Source organism: Trematomus bernacchii, unplaced genomic scaffold (assembly GCF_902827165.1).
Source record: "Trematomus bernacchii unplaced genomic scaffold, fTreBer1.1, whole genome shotgun sequence".
NCBI classification, from domain to species: domain Eukaryota; kingdom Metazoa; phylum Chordata; class Actinopteri; order Perciformes; family Nototheniidae; genus Trematomus; species Trematomus bernacchii.
This window is the reverse complement of record NW_022987714.1, coordinates 10867315-10888593: the sequence shown is the minus strand read 5'-3', so window position 1 is coordinate 10888593 and position 21279 is coordinate 10867315. Positions and strand designations below refer to the sequence as shown.

The window sequence follows — 21279 nt, the reverse complement described above, 5'->3', positions numbered from 1 at the left end:
CCCACTGGCCTCTGCTCTGCCTCTGGAGGAATTCATATCTCTGGCAGAGCAGCGCAGTGATGCCAGGTCAGCAGCGAGTCAGGGGAGCTGACTGAGACAAACATTTATCCCTCAGACGGCCATTCCTCTCCTCCTGCAGCCCTCCTAATCTATCAGAGCCAACCTCACAGGTCTGACACCAGAGCTCACTGACCCATGAGGAAGGTTTCCAGAATCTAGAATTATTTGTTTTTGTTGGTAAAAGATTCATGTAAACTCAAATGCTTTTGGGGAACCCACCAAAATGGCCAGTGAGCCAGAGCAAGACAGAAAACAGATAGGAGGAGGAACAACGTCGGGCAGGCAGATTGGTAATCAGTACCTTGATAAATGACTCCAAATTGCCATTAAATAACCTAACATTAAAAACAGAGCGGGGTCTAGCCCGCCGGGTGCCGGTGTGGGTTCTGAACTGCCCATTGGGATGTCTAGAATACAAAGAGTGTGTTAGAAAAAGTAAACAATGCAGTTTTTTGTAGTGTGGTTCATCTATCCTTCAATATCCTCCAAAAACTGAAGTTGAGGCTTCAGACGTGAAGCAGGTGAAAAAGGTTATTTGCAGACACCAGTGAAAGCCATGAATTTGCTTATTCTTTATAATCCTGTCACAGGCCAGTGAAATATCCGACCTGCTGAGCATCGTATGTGTCAGCATCCTCCTCATGGCAGGCCCTGCAGGGGATTTCCTCTGTGTGTGTGTGTGTGTGTGTGTGTGTGTGTGTGTGTGTGTGTGTGTGTGTGTGTGTGTGTGGTGTGTGTGTGTGGTGTGTGTGTGTGTGTTGTGTGTGTGTGTGTGTGTGTGTGTGTGTGTGTGTGTGTGTGTGTGTGTGTGTGTGATCTCATTCTATTTGGCCTCTTGTGACCAGTCTGACCAAGATTCAAAAGTATGGGACTTTGGTCGCTTCTGCTGCTCAATCATAATGAATTATTCAGCTAGAACAGCCTCAAGGTATTTCAAATATATTATCATGCAAACAAAAGATAAAAACGTTGCCATATGAATACAATAGTAGCAAAAGGCATACCACCGGATCACTTTTTTACTCACATTTGTTTAGAACTAGTGGTGATTATCCCCACCCAAGAACATGGCTGGCTCTGTCAATTTGCCAAACATGTTCTCAATTAATTTTTCTATCTATAAAATGTTAGAAAATCGTGAAAAATGTCTATCACAGAGCTCAAGGTGGCGTCTCTGAATGCTGTGTTTTATATGAAGGAACAAAGGGTTCCAATTGAAGGATTTGACCTCGTTATTCTCTAAAGGCAAAATACAACCTCAATTTTGATTGAAAAAAAAGAAGCTACATAACTTAGTCATTAACACATGAGTGACCCATAGAAAATTGCAAAGCAACCTAATTACAATAATAGAGTATATTCAATAAGTGATCTCCGATTTTTAACATAAATGATGGGTTTTCAAAGATGTGCAAGATAAACAAAGATGCAACAGACATTTTCTATTACTTTTTTTTTTTGGAACCAACTCTTTCTTAATTCAATGCAAATAATTTCCCTTATTTATTAGGTTAAACATTATCTACTTTGTCACTTCCCACTCTTTTTACAGGTAGGGAAAGGAAAGTAAGGTCACCCTTTTACACATTAACAGGTTGGACTTTAGAACATGGAGGCCGGCACATCTGCTCACTGCTCTCCAGGTTTTTTTTCTCTAACTAGACTCCTCTGCTGTCATGGTCACAGAGGACTTCCCATGAGAATGTCCTGAGGCAACCTGTGCGCACCATGATGAACTGCAACACGGCACAAATATCTCTGTCACTGCTGAAAGAAAAGTGCACTGGATGTGTGTTTTAAATACGCTGGTGTCCTGAAGCGTGTGTGTACTTTACCTTGTGGTCATGTAGTCGGCTCTGTGGCCTGCGGGTGAAGAGAGAGAAAAGAGAAGAGATGTGAGTGGAAGTTAGATGTGTGGACATGCCAGGACCTGTCTCTGAGGTCCCTGCGGTGCACTCTGCATACGGCCAGTGAAGCATTTGAAGCCTGCCATCTGTCCGCAACCGCTGGCCTCTTGAATGGCACAAAGAAAACACATACACACACACACCTACACACACAACAGCTTATAGCTCGAGACACATTAGCTTCATTACAGTAAAAACATCCAGCAGGCACACAGTTTACAATCATTCAGGAAATACACAGATCTACAAGTGTGGACTAGCAAAGATTAAGCACAAAATAGCTTCCAAATGGTTTTGGAGAACAGAAGAGGTTTCCTTTGCGCGGCCATCTGTACCTGTGAACAGGATCTGACCTGTCTGTGAGTCTGAGTGACTCATACTGTACTACAGCTCATTAACAACAATATGATTAAGGAGTTTGTGAGAGAAGTAGGAGGGCTTTTCTCCCCTTGTTAGCACAGCTTCATCACTCATTAGATGGACAGTTTGACTGAGACCACCAGCACTGCAGGGTAGAACAATGACTTGACTGACTCTCTGAGTGGCAGATTAGCTGAAGCCCCGAGGAAATTCCACCAATGTAGACCGAGGAGAGACCGTTTGTAATGACTGCCGCCCCTCTAATGCACGATAGTCCATTAAGTTAGGAGCTAATCAATCACTAAGACGGATAATACAACTTTACAATCCCCCTCAGCTCTCGCTTGCCGGGCTCAAACCCAGATTACAATCGAGCAGTTTAGAGTAGTGAGAAAAGCTGGCAAACAATGGGAAATTTGCCACATTAAAAGGCCGAAATTGCTTGACTAAGAATGCAGAAAATAAATAAAGACAACATTTAATCAAGAATTATTATTGATTGTGGCTATTTGGATATTGAAAAGGACTTGTACAGCATACACCCATTATATTGTATAAACCAACAGGCAATGCGCTGGGAGATAACAAGGCGAAAGTCTGTCGCTGAATGTCGGGCCCTCGGGGAGCTGCTTTCGTCTTCGTTTTGGCGGTGTGTTCCGCTTTTTCACCGATTCTTCCATGTTGAATTTATTAGGGACCATGTCGTTTAAAGAAATCAATCTGACTGGCTGTTTAGCTAAAGCATGACTTAAGTCAAGAGACACAGAGTTGCGTGCGTGTTAAATTGTCCATCTTCATGTAATCTTTTCCTTCCAATACCTGGATATTTTCACAAAAACATTGCCATCAGGAATGACGGGCGGGTGTAAAAATGGTTGGCAAACGAAGCTCCATTTAATGTTTGTATCATAACAACAACTTGTTGATGCACAGCCCTATGTTTTCCTATTACACTCTGTTGAGGGACGACTACGGTTGCCATCTGGGATGAAGACAGTTTGAGCAGAATGTTTGTGTTCCCTTTAGTCTTTGTGATGTGTTCAAACCCAACTTATAAGCAAAAGTTCCATGATGTGTACTTGTTGTGTCTGGGCCTTAAGAGAAGTGTATATAAGTAAAGGGTTTTGACTGTACCTTCACCAAGTGTCCTCTTCAGCAGGTCATGTTTGGCCTGCAGTTTGGAGATGAGATTACTGCCCTCCAGAAACTCCCGGAATTTCTGTGGAGAATTGAGAGTAATTACACAGCGGGCCCAGAGTGCCAGCAAGAGCTCCTCAGACAGCAATCTATGATAAGAAAAGCTAAGGGCAAAGGACACGCTGAGAGTCTTAAAAAAAGCCTTTATCAGAGCATGTCCATCTTCAGACGGGAACAAGATAGCACTTAGACTTACTAGATGAACATATTTTGGGAAGCTACCCCTTTGCCAGCTAATCAAAGATAATAAGGGGCTTGGTGCATGAGCAAAGGACTTTTAAGGACAACGTGGAAAGATTAAGCTTTTGAAAGTAGCAGATGATAACTTTAGTTCATATTCTCCGATTCATTTTACAGACATTTGTAGCAGATATTAAACAGACCACAATAACTGGCATTTTCACAAATCTAAGTAAAGAAAGCTTACTAATACTTCAAAGAGAGTCTATAAAGAGAATTATATTTCTATTTTCATACAGAAATGAAAAGACACCTTTAATGTCCTTTGTATTTGTTTATTCGTATCCATCATCTTCTTCTCTTCTTCTTCCACTCACCATGAAGTAGAACTGCTCGGTCTCCTGCTGATTGGCCCTCCTCTTGGCGATGCTGGGCTTGCTGAGGTACGTCTCAGAAACGGTGGATTTGACCGACTCCGTGGACCGGCTGTGGTGGAAACACTCGGACACGTCGTAGTCTTCGATAGTCGTCATGTCCTGGATGGTGGTCAGGGTGGCCTCAGATGTCTTTTTGATCTGGAAACACACAAAGGATAAGGGGAAAAGATGACGAAAAGTTGAAGAATTGCAAAAACACAGCCAGCTAAAAAGCTAGATGTCATCTCTTCACTATCACCATGTTACATCACAGCATATCTAGCGGTTTAAATCATCACACTCCATAAAAACCTCTCTCGCTATCCCATGACACTCTAAAAAAATGCAGGTGTTTTCTGACAAAATGCCCAAAGTTCCCCAAAAACCCATCAGCCCCTGAACATGACTCCCGGCCAAAGCAATCAGTTTGCTTGCACTCAGAGGGAGAGAGTATGCTAGAGACGATACATTCAGTCACAGGCTTTTAAGATACATTTCCAAAACCGCCTCTACCCTCTCTGAAAAAGTGATTCTGCCGCAGCCCATAAAAGTCAGGACTTTGCGGAGTGATCCCCCCTTCTTACTGCCAAGGATGTTCGGCCACTGCTACTGGCTGTGTCCAGTAAATGAGGATGTAAGATGAGGGTTGATGTAAAAAAAGAATGGGAGGGCAAATAAGGATGTGACAGCTTTTTAAAGTTGAAGAGACCAAAAGAGATGCAAATTAATTGTGCAGACTATTAATAAAGAGCTTGCAGTACAAAGACGTGATGATGACATTTAGACTTCAAGAATCATGTCTCAATATTTACAGAGCAAAAGTCCTGGTGTTATAAAAATTGTTGTCAGTAATATTTTGAAAGAAAAGTGCCACTTCATAGCCATGCTAGCAGCTCTGTGAAGCTTCACTTAACATAGCACATAGCTTGACATTGAGATAATAGCTAACATTAGCTTGCTAACAAATCCACAGTGACAGAGAAATGGCAACATGTTGATGTTTAGCAGGTATAATAGTCTAAATCCTTATGTTACCTTGCAAATGTTAATTAGCGCTCAAATGTAAAAATTGAGGCTGATGGAATGTCCTCAGTTTTGCAGACAGTTAGTTAGTTAGTTAGTCTGTACGAAATTACATGGCAATCCATCCAATAATTGGGATATTTTAGTCAGGGTGGATTAACTGACCCATATCTCCCTCAAGCCAAAAATTCAATTTATGCAACAAAAAAAAAGTCCATCCCAAGTCTATCCCTTGCACTCAATTAAATTACTATTGTCAACCTAAAAATGTCCAATTCCTAATTTGAATATTCCATGTGTAATGACACACATTTCCTTTAATAATTGCACATCGGATTTATGACATTTTGAAAGACATTTAAATAAAAAATGTCTTAAAAAAAAAGGGGTACGTCGAGGGCCGACACAAGGACCATTCTGCCTTTTCAATCAATCAAATAATATAAACATAGGGCTATATAGGTTAAGGAAAAGTGCAAAATGTGGAGCATTGAAAAAGGAGGAGAGACAAACAAAGATAAAATAAGACAAGGAGGAAGGATCTCCAGAGACTGTCAAGCCTGAGAGCATGAATCAGTGATGTGGAAAAGCTGCAGAAGGAAAGAGGCCCTGCTGATGCTGAAACATCCTCAACCAGCTCTGAGCTCAAAACTTTTCTTTTCCTTCAACAGAGACACTCTGGGGTTATGAGAGCTGTGACCATCGCAGCTCAACTGTGTGTGCATCACAGGTCAGCGCCGCCCACAGTGAGTCACAGCTGGAAGCCCTCCTAATTACTCCTAATGGTCAGGAGGCCCCCTACTCAAAGGTAGTGACCCTGTCTGGGTTATTAAGTGAGTCTGACCTCAGTGCTAATGAAAGAACAGGCTGGATTCCTCATGGTGCTGTTACACACACCGAGACAACGGAAGATTAGGTTGTTTTTCTTTTAAACAGTTTGACCTGTGACTCATTTTGCCTTCAAAAAGGAAGAAAAAAACACCTGAAAAGCAAGGTGGACTCTCTTTCAAGTGTAACACTGATAGATTACAGCGCTGACATACATGCTGGGGAACACAATGTGGATGTAGTTAAAAGTGTCATCCATCCCGTCTTGAAGCAAAAACACACGGCAGGTTTAAACACGACTAATGACAGCGTAGTGAAGGAAATGGGGGATTCTGCCATCGTAAAACTTAGCTATAACATAATTCTGTCTTGTGAGTGAAATGAAAAACTGGCTGCCTTTAAAAGACAGAGAAAACATTCAGAAATCTACACTGCGGTTTTTTTAATCCACGGCAGGTGAATAAAATAAGTAACTTATATGACATGCATGCAGTCATGAGTTACACGCTCGGAGTATGTCGGGTCCCCCTCTCCCTACAGCTACATCCCGGGTGGCCCCCGTGGAGGCGAGAGGCCCAGCTGTCAGCAGAAAGACAGGACCCATGCATGCGAGAGAATCGCTCCCAGTGAAAAAGCTGTTGAGTTTATCCATTATTCAGCAGACGAATAGTTACCAGTGTTCACTGCGGGGCTCGATTACAACAGGGCTTTTAAAGAGACTCGCTGGGTATGCCTAATAGTCCCTGTAGCGGCACAACAAACCTGGTGAAAAGTCCCCGGGATCAAATTAGGTTTGTTTATTTTCAATAAGGAACCATGACTCATGTGTTCCCTGCGTAGCTGCAAAGACGGTGCAGTAATACGGTGAGCTAAATATAATACCAGACTTGTTTACAGTCGTCCTTCTCTGCACTGAAAACTACTTCTGCACTGTCAAAATCAGCAGCTGTACAAAATCCCTTACATTTATCCTCACAGCTCAAAAGGCAGACTGCTCTCCATAGTTTTTAACAGAATATGTAGTAAGTGTGTAATCTGCTGATCGTCCCTCTATTAACACACACACACAAACAAACACACAGGCTTTGATGTGCCTCCCTGAGATTTATCTGAGGAAAACAAACATTCCCCGCGAAAGAGATGGTATTAGATTGTCATAGTTTAGTGTGAAATGTCTTGAGATTACAAAAGAGAGGAACATCAACCTGTGCTCTTTTTCATACGGAGGCAAATGAGATCTAAATGGCAAGATTATTAAATCTGAAAAGGAGAAGAACCACGCTGACTGGCTGACTGGCTGACGAGCTGAAATGAGCACCGTCTTCAGAGAGCAGACTATTTTAATGAAATAAATTCAATTGTAATTTCTGCAGTGCGGCACCCAGCAGGGCTATGTTAACCCCAACCCTTTAGTAAGAGTGAGAGTTTTCTCTCCAAGTCGCACCCCCCTCCCGTCACAGTGCACAGTAAATTATTCAGCAATGTTTTCCTTCACTTTTTCACGGGAGTAAAATAAGGTTTTAGAAAACAGCTGCACTTCTATTAAGAAATGCCCTGCAGCCTTTCCTGGCCGGATAACGATTTTTTTTAATCATTTTCTTCATTTGACAGTTTGTGCTTGTCGGTTGTCACAGAGCCTTGAAAGTTCATTTTTTTCAAGGATGTATCTGGCCCGCTGTGCCCAGGAAGAGAGGCCATCTGCTGATGCTAACACAAGGCAATAGTGCCCTCCAATTCTGACCCACCAGGACATCCGCTACAGCGAGGCAGCCGACAAGGACATGAAGCAACCGGGGCTTGTCTTCGCACCCTCACACACAGAAACTCACAGGGTGCAGAGATACTGTACATACTGCATCAGAGAGAAGGAGCAGGAGCCTGAGCAGCCTCGATACACAGCATCAAAACAACAATCCAAAGGAAGCTTAAAGAGGCTGCCACTAGGGTTATTTTCATTGGTTAATCATTAAGGGTAACAAATTAAAAAGAAAGAAAAAGTTCACATATGTGATAGGTGTAGGGGAAAATAATAGTACCTCCTGATTTGTTGAGAAATGGCAAAAAATATCAGTTTTATTTTTATGTCGAATTTATTTGGGAAATGTTGAAGTTTCTGAGAAAAAGGAAGATAGCTGGACTAAGCCGTCTTTCATCATGGTAGACTAGGATAGGTCCTGAAATTAACACACCTATGTAGGTCAATAATCAATTTCAAAACTAATACATTGAGAGTGAAAACAAAAATGAGTGATCACTTTTGCTTGATTATCAAAATGGTGACAATTTTCAGTTTCAGTTTAAGTCTCAGTCTGTTGACCAATCAAGGACTTTCTTCAGCTTTAATCCTTTGCACATTCAGATGAAAAATCCCAAAATGTTTTAAAAAAAAAGGCATGATAAATGAAAGAAAAATGCACCCATGTGGGGGACAAAAACAGAGAAGGTAAATACGGATAGCTTTTATTGTGATATAAAAGCGAACATAATTGGTGTAATTGTACTCCGTCAAACTGTTGCAGTCACAGTATTTATTTTCGTTCCCTCTTCCCATTTGTTGTATAAACAGGAATGTTGCGTTCTTCAAGCATCCTGCAGACAGGTTCAAATGAAACCAATTCACCTTCAATGTCAAAACAGAGCAGCGTAAGACAGTGAAAATGAAATGAAAAAAAGTTAAATCTACCAGTGGGAGCAAAAAGGAGGCTTCACAGAGAGGTTTGATGGCTACCTGCAGGGCATGAGAGACAGGAAAAACACTGTGTGTGTCTGTGTACCCAAAAAACATTAAGATTCTTCAGAGATCATCAGCAACTATTTTCTGTCTCACCTTGGACGACTTCTGGCTAAAGTTAACTTTGGTATCTTTAAAGCTCTGCAGCTGTCAGCTTCTTAAAACCAACAAACGGCAACATGGAGAAACGTACGCATCTCTAGCAGGAAACAACGCCGGGACAGGGGAGAAGAGTTTTGACATGTTGGACAGAAAAACCTCACGGATCAAAAATAAAAACATACGTGTAATGATTTTATTTATTTGTATTGCTTTACCTCTTCGTTCTCAATATTCAGAGTTGCCAAGCGGGACTGAAGCTGCTGGAACCTCAGGATGAGCTCTCCGTTCACCGGTGGCTGCACTGAGATCTGACACACCTGGGGGAAAAAAGGAAACACATTGTCAGGAATTAGGATTTCAAGTGACAACCCTCTGAAATAAAAGGCAAGCGACGTGTCCTCTGTTTTAAACAAGATGCAGGCACTCAAATTCTTCTTCAATTGCAGAGCAAACCACAGTGACGTCTCACAACTGAATGCAGACAACAACAGAGTGTAAACAGACATGATATCAGCGTCCGCAGTGCCAGCCAAACAGTAAAACTCCAAACACATGTTGAGCCTCATGACTGCAGGGGGAGAATTAACACATGATTTGTCATATTCTGTGCCCCATAAAAACCTGATCCAGCCGCTCAGACGCAGTAAAACGCTGCACTTAAGCCACTGAAATCAGACCTCATTAAGTCTGAGACCTTTTTATAATAAAATCCAAACCATGTCGTTCAGTATATGTGCACTGCAGCTCAAAAAGTGGATGATTTGGAAACAAAACTTTTGAAAACATTTGTATAAATGCAGTTTTTCAGTTCAGTTTTTCATATCAGCTGCTATTGTTGACCAATCTATGTACCTCGTCTCCCATATGAGGCTGGAACTCAAATTTTGTCGGTGGGCAGAAGGCCGTAGGGTACATCTCCATGAACCTCTGTCGGTCACTCCGGGGGTCCAGACTGTCCACGGCGTTCTCTATGATGTCCAGACCCTCGTGCCGGGACGTCTCCAGGTTGTATTCGGCTGACAGGTAGGTCCGCAGGGCCCGGTTCAGACTGGCGTGGTACCCCAAATCACAGCACTGGAGGAGAGGGGAGAACAGGGTCAACGTGATACTACAGGTCTCATAATAAACACACTAATACCATACAAGAGCTGCAGCAACCAACAATTCCTGTTTTCCTTGTAATAAATTGTAAGAAAAGTGAAAATCACAACCTCATAAAGCCTATGTTTACATTTTCAAACGGCTTGGTTTGTCTTATCCACTGTCCAAAACCCAAAATATATATTAAATATCACATAGGAAAACATTAAGATTTCACAGGAATCCACAACTTGAGTACATTTAGTTTGAAAAACAACATAACTTAATGTGGTCATACAAAACACTTTCTAAGAATTAAGTCTCAGACTGGAAGGCTAAACAGACTACAAATTAAATATACTTTTAAATAAGCCAACAGTCTCTTATAAACAGTCAGCAGTGTTGCCTTTGTGTTACACAACTTTTCCTCAATATTATTAAATGTTTCCTCCAGGAAAGTATGCTGATATTTAATAACTAAAACCTTGGCCAAGGTCTCTCCTAGGAAGACACACAAGCCTCAGGCAACCACAAAAACACACACGCACATTTACATAAGAGAAATTTAACATGGCTTGAGTGATAGGCAAATGCAATCGACGATAAAAAGTCCACTTCATCAATAAACAAATGTGTGCGAGCGTGCTCCTACAGCTCATGCAGAGCGCATCCCACACACAGTAACACACACACACACACACCCTGGTGCGATGTGAAGGCTTTTGAGCAAAGCAGGCAGAGGGGTAATTTCAGCACACAGCATGTGGCTGAAGAGAGGTTGCATTCCTCTTCTCTCGTCTTGGATATTAAACCCAAAAACCCTGGCTAAAAACCTGGCCTCCACCCATTTCCTTAGAAAGGCCACAGGAAATAGCAAAGTAAGTTTATTTCTCTAACAAAATAACAATAATAACACAGGTAAGCTATATACAAATAAGCCATGTATATTGCTACGGTAACAAAAAGGTCAAACAAACAGATTGCATAAAAGAAAGCCTAGGGAGACGTGATTCTCAAGTAAATGGAGTGATGACCCACAGCTGAAGATGACAAAAGAAAATGTCTGAAAGATGTGGAAATGTCAGAATATCAGGAAAACAGAGTAGAACTTAATATAATATGTGGGTTTTCAATAATGACAGGAATAGAAGGAAGTGAGGAAAGAATATTTTTCATCACAAAAGTAATAAGCTGCTTTAATTCAGCCCTGAACTGTAATTTCCATCCCACAGTCTGCTGTCCTGAGATCATTGTTATATCAGAACCGCCTGCTTAAGTCATCAGCCTCTCCTCTGATCAAGATTGAAATCTCTTCTAAGAGTCTGTGAAAGAAGAAACCCTGAATAGCAACGGGTCTTCTGTGTGAAGAGCATAAAGAAGCATAATAACATCTTCCTGATGTGGCTGCAAGGTGTTCTGTTTATGTGAGAAAGTCCTCAGCAAAATGTTCCCAGCATCAATGGAGACAAAGAAGATGAAGCCGTCTCGAACAGGGCTGATAGAGGCATGTGGTTTTATACTTACATCAATTAAGTCCGACAAGTCATGGATGTAGTATTTGAAGACGGAGGAGTTTGACGCTTCCAGAGTCAGCAGGTACTCGTTGCGCGCTTTGATCGACTTCAGCTTGTTCTCGGAGTACTTGGCTTGACGCTGATGAGAGAATTAGAGGAAGAGAATGAGAAACAGACAACAAAGCGAAGGAGAGAGGATGGATTTAATGAGTCGAGAATTGCCTTTCTGACAAAGTGCCTGTGCTTTCATGTATTCCTCTAAGAGCTGAGACCGGATTAACGGCAAAACAACAGCTTTAATAAACATTACAGTAGGAATTTGTACAATTATGATAAAAATAGCACAAAAAAAGGAACGAGCACGGAAAGAGGCATAAACTAAAAACAGCCCGTGTCCTTCACTTCAACCTCCAGGAGCCATCTGTTTTTATCATACACTTCCTCTCTACCAGACAAATACAAGTCCGTTAGTTAGTCACCATCTTCTGACCAATGTTCCTGACTCACACTTCCAAAGCGTCCATGTTTTTAACACTTCCCGAATGCATTCCAGGAAGAGCCACCCTTAAAAGGCCATTGGAATATCAGTCGCAGAGATGAAATAGAAAGCAGGCGTGTTCTGGGAAAACGGAGCCCGCTCTTTGGTCGCGAAAACGCTCTCAGTCTGTTTTGCTTTTCTCAGATCAGGTCTGAGTAAAAAAAACATGCTGTGTCCCTGATGAGGCAAATTTCCTAATCAGATATTTTAGTTGTGTTTGAACTACTTAAATAAAACAGGGAATGCTGTTACTACTAATGGAGTTTAAAAGCAATAGTCACAAATGTGATTAGATCGCTAAGTGCTGTAATCGTACCTTCTCTTTCATCTTCTCGATCTTCTTCACAGAGCTGCGCCTCTGGTATTTGTCCTCCATTCGGATGCTGAAGACGGGTTCTCCCCTGCCGATCTGCTTCTCCTCCTGCTTCTCGGCCTCCTTCAGCTTACTCTCGGCGCTGATGCTCTCTGTGTGGTACATGTGGTACGTCTTCATCACCTGGAGACAAACAAAAGTGTCAATAAGCTGCAAAACAGTTATTAAAGAGGCCCTATTATGCTTTTTGGTTTCCCCTTTTCCTGTAGTGTTATGTGCATGTAAATGGTCTGCAGAGGCTAAAATCCCAACGTTTCCTCGAGGGGGGGGGTTTCCCACACTCCCCCCACCCTGCCTAAAACTCCTCCATTGGACTCCTTTTTTTTCTTCAGTGACATAGTGAAATCAATATGTACACTTTCTATTGGCTAGCCTTCAAACACATTGTACGTGACGGAATAAGGGGCGGGACATCTCTAAGCTGTTGATCAATCACAAAAGAGCCAGCCAGCTAACCATTCAGAGCAGACTGGGCTCTGGTTTCTGACAGAGGGTGAAAAGAGGTAATGCAGCACTTCTTAAGATTGGCAAAGGGCAAGATCCTGAAAACGTGTTATGTTATGGTGAGGTCAAAGGTCACAGTAATCCATCTTCATAGAGGAGACTGACCTCTTATAACCCACAACTAAGGTTTCCATCCTTGGACCCTGTCATTCATCAGCTCATCTCACAGCTGGCAGTCTGTCTCTCCGTAAACCAACAAACCAAAGACAGATTCTCTCAAGACTTTGTATATGAGGCCCCTCATTTGACCACAACCACCACAAATCACTGCAGCTAAATCTAACATAGGGCCTTCCTTGATCTGAGTTTTCCTGCATCTGGGTTTCACTCTGGTTGAGGTTATAAAGGGGTTGGCGTATCTTTGAAGCTCTATTTTGTTTTAAAACATGAACAAAGTTATACCTCGCTAGTTCCAAAATGTATATCTGTTTAGCATGTAGGATATGGCTCTTAAATATTTCCTTATAGAGATCTATGTAATGCTATACTGAAATATAAGTTGAATTCTTCCACCCCTTGTGTCGTCACGTACTAGAGGAAAGCTTCAGTTTGATAATGAACAACTGATAAGAACTACTTCCTAAAGTCTGAGTCATCCTCTTCAGAGTAAGTTGGAGTGCGAGCGTTACTCATACACACTCCATGAACCCATTGGAGGGTGACTCAATCGTAGAGTAGCAGGTTAACCATAAAACACTAACAATGAGTTCTTGAAGAGAGCAAGCGGGTATAATAGTCTCATTAGCACTGGCTACCATCGTCAGGAGGAGTGACACATGAGGGGGCTCGAAGGACGGAGCTGATGAATCACTTGCTGTGGGAGAAAAACGTAATCCTTTGACGATAACATGGAGTCATCAGCAAGAGCGGTGAACTCCAATCAATGGGCATTTACATTATTATAACTAATTTGTATGTAAAATAATTGTATGGGCCCTAGTAAAGTCCCACCCCTTTATTAATTTCCCAAACCACATTCTGGTGTTGGGTATATCAGTATAAAAAGCCTAAAAGCAGGTGCACTGCTCACAACATCTCATGGGTGTAGGAGTGGAGAGAAGGAGAAGGGAAAGACTTTACTTTATTTGAAAGAATTATCTTTAAAGTTTTAATTATAATTATCCAAACATTAAAAACATATAAACTGTCAAATATTATATTTATCTTATATTCTCTTTCAAATATATTAGTCAACTTATCAATTATTGAAAGGAAAGTTATCACCGACCATTTTGATAAAGAAAGTCATATTTTGTGCCGTGGCAATAAGAGCAGTTTTTGAGCCTCATATATTGAGATTTTCCAGCTTTCCACCTTTCGTTTATTTAAAACTGAACATCTTTGGATATTGTACTGACAATAGATAACGTTTAAAGGTATCACATTGGACTTAGAGAAACTAGGGTAGATGTTGTTGTTAGTTGCAGCCCCATTTTGGAATAAAGTGTGTTCAACTACAGCAAATGAACTATATTTTGTGAACCGCTTACATCTGGTCAAACTTCTCCAAACAATGAATCTTCTGAAAAGCTGCATACTGAACAAAAAACAGGCTAAAAATACATTCAAACTCCCAGGAGAAGGCGGCGATATAGAGCACCTGTGGTTTAACCTGAAGTGAACCAACTCTAACAAACCTGTGTACGCAATACACTCGTCTGCAAAAAACCTCAACGTCAATACAAAAAGAGTCCCACCCATCTCAAAATCCAAACATCTTTCCCCCAAGCTGAGATATTTCTGTACGAGTGGAACAACGAAGCAAAGCGAGATTTGTGTGGAGCGCTCTGGCTCCGGTTTGGTTTGGCCTAACTGGAACCAGTTTAGAGATGGCTGACTGACCTTGGGCCCTGTACTCCTCACTTACTGGTCTGGAGTCTGCCGCTGCTGTGTTTACTTTGGTGTTTCTTTTTAGAGGGACATATTTAGAGATGGAGCAGACCTGTTATTTCATTGGCGGGGTTCGACATTGGGAGTGCGGCTGTCTGATGCAATAGCTACTGTGTGTTTGAGAATATTTTTGTACGTGTGTGTGCTTTCCCATAGGGGCTAAACCAGGTCATATCTGGAGTGTGGAGCATGGTGAAAGTGACACATATTGAGTTTGGAGATACACGTTTGTTGTGTTTGGAGCAGCATGCCCATAATCCTCTGTAGTGAGGAACTGTAGACTGTGAAGCCAACCGAGCTGCTTTTCACTCCATCTCTTGGGAACCAGCAACAACTGCATCGACTAGTACCTCTATCTGTGTACAACCCAGGTATATGATCAATATAAAGTTGTTGATCAATGGGAAGGAATGACACAATGATTGATTGATTACACAAGACCACAGATTTACAGAATGGTAGAATTATATGTGTTTCTCTCATATGTTATGTATTTCTATGATGTCAAGTTTGTAATTGTCGATGCCTGTGAGTGACCTGCAAATAATGTATTTAAACAAGTAGTTTAACTACATATCGCAGAAGCTTGCTAGTAGTTAATGACATTGCCATTTACGATTCAAATAGTCAGGATCACTTTTTGAGCCAGTCAAATGGTCTAAGAGAGTGAAAATGTAAAGACATTTGACTGTGGCAGCATTTTGGTTCATGAATGACCAGTGACCATTTCTCAAAAACTTAGTTTTGCTGTAGTTCTTGTGTGAAGTAATTGGTAGCTTGCAAAGCAGTGATTTCAAAGAAGCTTGCCCAACAATACTTAGGGTAGACTATATCACACTATAAACACTATAAAGCAATCATATAAAAACAACATGGTTTTCATTTAATTCCAGTCGCCCTTTCTAAGAATACACAAGCATCTGATGGTCAAACAACATTTGTGAGGCAATAAACAAGGCAAATAGGCTAGCAGGGCTGACTGGAGCGATTAAGGCAGAGGAATTAGCTATTGATTCATGATTTAAAAACTTTTCCCTGCCAAGGTCATAGCAACTTTGAACAGAAGAGATGAAACGCCTCCATAGAAACTGGGCAGCAGCAATGCAGATGATTTAACGCTAAAGTGTTATGGTCGGTTAAAATGCTACTAATCCCCCTGAGAAAATGCAACCTCTGGGTTCAAAGGTCTGTAGCCAAAGCTATGTTTACCGTTTTGTGTTTCTGAAAATACCATGTAATCACAACATTCCTGATTTGATTCCCACTGAGGACTTTGATGCATGTAATCTCTCCCTCACTCTAAGGCCTCCTATCTGTCTCCGTCAACTTTTGAATGAAGGCATCATTGCCAAAAGTAATTTCTTTTTTTTATTTAAAGAAAGCAATATGTATCCACAAGTTGTTATCTGGCTCCAACCACCTGGTGTGGCTTCCCATGCATTTGTTTTGAAGAGCAAGCAAACCAATCTGATAAAAGCCAATAAAACAGAGAATATGAAAACTAAGGAGTCAAGCAAACATGATGCTGAACCTTCGCAGTTTGAATATCCAGGTCATTTGGGTAAGAGAGGTTGCGTTTCAGTTTTGTGTTGAAAAAGAGATTAGACAGAGAAGTTGATAGGTGCATATTTAGTTGAATGTTTAATTTGTTATTCCTTCAACATCTCCAACAACTCAATGCTATAAACCAGTCTCCACCACAGCAGAGACTAATGTACTTGAATTAGTAAAAGAAAGAAAAGAAGGTGAGTCATTACTACTTACTGTGTATAGCTCATTAAGGACCTTCATTAAGTCTTCCTGGAGCTGAAAGGCTATTTCCTTGCTCTGAAAAGGGAACACAGAAGAACAATCAATGAGACTAATTACAACAAATCAGTAAATTGAAACAATTAAATACACAAAATAAGTTATCTCAAAGATAAATTAAAGAGTATACCCAATTCAAGCCATTTGTGATTTTCCATTATAAACACAAGCTTTATAAAACTGAAACTTGACCAGACTGTTTACTGTATATTTTATACGAATGGCGGACAATGACCAGACATTGACCCGTGGTTTGCATGGTACAAATAAAAAACAGAGCAGTGGATTTATAACCCTGTGTCAAATACAGGGTTTCTGAGTGATAGCAGTATCAGTGTCACGGCAGCCTTTCCACTCTAATCGTCAAACACGGCTCTGGTTTCACCCTCCACATGCTCAACACATTATCTGGCTCCTACGCCTCAATGTAAAAGATTTTTCCCAAATATGTTAACTCAATCAGCCACACCACAAGGCTGACTCAGTAATACTATCACACACACACACACACACACACGCCCACATTAATGCACCTCACGGTTGCCGGATACAGTTTAACAGTATTGCTGTGATGGATTTAGAGGGGCTTTCACTATTAATTTGACAGTAGAGCTCCCATATTTCCTTCACACTGACTCAGATTCTGTGAGTCATGACAATGAAATGTTTGATCTCTACTACAGTTGATACTACGCTCTGCTACCTGGATAATGTTACAGCCTCCGCCCAGCACTCCAGGTCTTTCTTTAACCCAATTATCCCTAGACAAATCTCATTTTGGGAGCCTCTCTCAGCAAAAGGCGGAAAGAGGGTTCTGTGAAGGTATTGAACCAGCGGGTGTAGTGGGATAGAGTGGTGATGTACTTCTGATCAAGAATGGAGTGCAGTGCTTTTTTAGAGGGCAATAGGCGCTTTCACACCAAGTACTTTCCCAGGAATAGTTCCCGGAACTCTTTAATTCCTGAACTATCTAGTAAAGTCCCTGAGGGAGGATTACGCAAATGAAGCCGCTGACGTCACTTCTTCTTTTTCTGCTTTGGGTTTACTGGCAGGCCGCAAACAACTTCACGGCGTATACTGCCACCCGAAGTCCCGGGTAAATCGCCAGAAGCGCAGACACCTCCTCATCACTCCACCGTTCCCACGTTTTATTTTGTGTTGCCATAAGATAGTCTCTCTCCGTTGGTGCGCTGGGCTAATGCTAATAATGCTAATGCGAGCAAATAAAATGGCGGCTTCACAAAACCTTTCTGAGTTTTACGGGGCGTGGTTTGCAATTCCCCCAGCCAATCAGAAATTGGAACATTTTTCTCCCCAAGAAAGTACCACCTCTCTAGCAGGGACTGAAAAGGGGTGAAAAGGTTCGTGAAAAAAAGTTCTAGTTCCAGATCTTTTTGGTGTGAACGCAAAATCCCAGGAACTATCGGAACTATTCCTGGGAAAAGTACTTCGGTGTGAATTAAATTAAAACTATAGCTACAACTGCAATAAATCATTTAAAATATGTACTGTGGAGTTTCTGTCCAAAAGTAGTGCTATACATAGATTGTTTTATGAGGGGGTAGTTGTTTTCCTTATGTGCAAAACAGGCAGGGAACGCAATACAGAAGAAATTGAAGGAATGCAGTAAAGAAGGCAAGAAAGAAGAGTGCAAGCTAGTAGACCTCCATAAGAAATGCAGGTTAAAACGTTTTAAATGTTGACTTTTCTAATGTGTAATGAGGAACACACACACACCTGGGTAACGTTACAGTAGCGCACAATGCATCTTGAGAAAAATACTGAACCTAAAAGTAACTTGAACCTAAGGGCAAGTTGGAGAAAATATCTTTACAGTGTACAAAGTTAATTGTTAGGTTTAACAATGAATTGTTGAACAGTGTAACATATGCACTCTAGATCATTAATGGAAACTTTTCCAAAGGTTTTTTCTTTTTCTTTTTTATCATCAAATGTATGAGCACTCAATCTGCTGTTATTAGCTGCAGGGCTCAATGCATACATATAGGTAAGCTGAAACAAACAACACTGCATGCATTGCACATGCCGTTGTTCATGGCAATAATATCCTACGCACTGCACTGAACCATGTATTGGATTTCCTGACTTGAGATAAGAGGAGTCACACACATTATGGGACCTTGCACACGTCTTGCCTCATGTGGGTGTTGGCAACAAGTAAGAAGCCCTATTGAGGTCACACACCTTATTGATCCAGGGGACTTCACAAGCATGTTTGTTCTAATGCACAGTAACACTAATACAAACTCTCACTCTCGTTCTTCACAAGTACAGGTTAAGATCCATGATGTACCAGAATACGAATAGACAGCAAAGAGGATTACACTTAGTTACAGGATGCCATGATGGCGACTTAAATTAGAGCGTAATGCTGGTTCTCCTGGTTGATTGGCAACTTCTTCCCAAACACCACCTTTCTGTCACTTCCCTGATTCTTACTTAACCTGAGTGTAAACTGTGTGTAAGCTGGGATAATCAGAGCTTTAGGAACACCAGCACTTGGCAAGAGTCAAACTCAGGCATGTTGGAGAACAGCGTGTAGATAAGCCAGCTACGAAACATGTCTTAAATCTTTGGTTATTAAGAGGATGATCTATGCGTTGATTTAATACTAGATCCATAATTGTATCTCACAAAACATGACAGTTTAACAAAAAGGCCTTACATATCATGAAGGATCGTAAAGACACAGGCCTTCTCCTGTGGGAAAACCCATTAGCAATCTTCAGTTTAGAGGACAGAACCTTTGACTATCTGTCACATCCAACACTCGTCAGCTCTTCATTCAGAAGGCTGGGAAGTGATCCAGAGCTCAATGAAAAGCCCTCTCAAGGATCACATGAGCTGTGAGTGTGTATCTATATCTGTGTGTGTGTAAAGAACGAGATAAAAGTAAAAGGGCATTACATTCAGCGCGCCTTCCCCGGAAAACCTACAACTAACATAATTATTTGAAGAACTCTGTGAAATTAACTCTTTTAAAGTGTTGCTAAATGCAAACACACACACACACACACCACACACAAACAAACACCACACACACACACACACACACACAACAACACACACACACACAACACACACACACAAACACACACACAACCCTACACACACACACACACACAACACACACAACACACCACACACACACACACACACACACACACACACACACCACACACACACACAACACACACACACACACCACACACACAACACTACACACACACACACACACACACACACACACACACACACACACACACACACACACACACACACACACACACACACACACACACACACACACACACACACACACACACAGTGTACTTCAAATTACAAGCAATAAGCGCTGTTCACTAAACGCTGTGTTGTGCAACTGATGTTTTTTATTTAATTTGCAAAACTTACCCTCTTTCATTTTAAAAGAATCTCAGTTAGACCCGATTGGAAACCCCCCTAATTCATTAAAAAAGATCATACCATCTGTATTCCAACCACATTCGAAAGATGAAAAAAACCCAGAGAGGAGAAACCAAGTCAGCCTTTGGGGAGTGGTGGGTTTCATATTGCCACTGACATTAATCATGGTATAGAGATTGCCTTCTTATACCCTGCGGGCTGGGCCTGTGCACGTGTGTTAGGAAAGCTACGAGTGCCTTGTCACGAAGACACAGTCGTTGGATAAAACAGCCTTTACCAAATTATATAAATCCTTTCATTTTAAACGAAATGATAGTTGGGGAACGTTAATTACAAGAGTGAGATACATAGATCAACATTAGTCCCATGTCAATGCATTGCTGACAGAGCGTTAGTCCTTAGTTCAGCATATAGATTAGCATGGCTATTTCTGATATTTTAACTAGATATATTTTATTTGAACCACGCTTGAACAAATAAGTGAAAAAGAGTTGTTTATGTTTTAGGTCGAGTTACACCGTTTATTCTTCTGTCAACCATTCTCTGAATAATCTTTTGCTATAGCAAAGGTTGCCAGATTCAGTCATTAAGCAGGTTTTGGTTTAGACAAAAAGGGCACAAAACCTGCCAGCCCAAACTGTGAGAAAAACACTTTGGGAGGATTTGCACACTACTGTACTGGCTCCTCTAACTCCCTGTAAAACCAGAGACTGACGTTCTTACCTCTATGTTCATGTACAGGTTAAACTAAAAAGTATACTAGTGATAGTTGAGGTGTTGGTAGGCATATTGTTTCACTTTTGACAGGGCTAAGCTAGCGGTTTCCTCCACACCTAGTCCTAATCTAGGTTTGAAGATGGACAAACCACATCCTGACTACAGCTCTGCACTCAAAGCACAGACATGTTATTAATTTTGATTAGCTCCTCGCGTATTTTTCACAATGTTGAAGTAGGCTTAATGTGTGAACGTCAGGGCCCTCTAGGCCCTCTCTGAGTGCCTAAGATATTCTAAAAAATAATATTTGAAAACATTAAAAAAACATTTTTTTAAATATATTATTTTTAAATATTTTTTTAGTTATATTTATATTTCATTAGTTTTACCAAAATAACTTGATTTAATTGTATTTAAAATAACATTTCCAAAGAAATAAATCCTTCGAATCTGCCTGTTCAGTTTCTGTTTGAATGTGAAGGGTTAAATGAAAGAAGCTCCTTTAGCCATCTCTGCGAGCTGAGGTGAAGATAGGAGCTGATTGGTGGTCCTGCTGTAAATTTACAGAGGGCCCGCTATAGTAACTCAACGAGAGAGTAATGT

The 21279-nt window shown here is 41.1% G+C and overlaps 1 protein-coding gene across 1 annotated transcript in view; it reads right to left on the bottom strand.

Annotated features, from left to right (window-relative positions):
- srgap1a (SLIT-ROBO Rho GTPase activating protein 1a) overlaps positions 1-21279 on the bottom strand; it is an 84801-nt gene that overhangs the window by 23420 nt on the left and 40102 nt on the right. The window contains 8 exon segments of the mRNA XM_034141260.1: positions 1896-1923; positions 3462-3546; positions 4082-4279; positions 9020-9121; positions 9657-9878; positions 11409-11537; positions 12253-12432; positions 16468-16530. Coding sequence (XP_033997151.1) covers positions 1896-1923; positions 3462-3546; positions 4082-4279; positions 9020-9121; positions 9657-9878; positions 11409-11537; positions 12253-12432; positions 16468-16530 — 1007 coding nt within the window.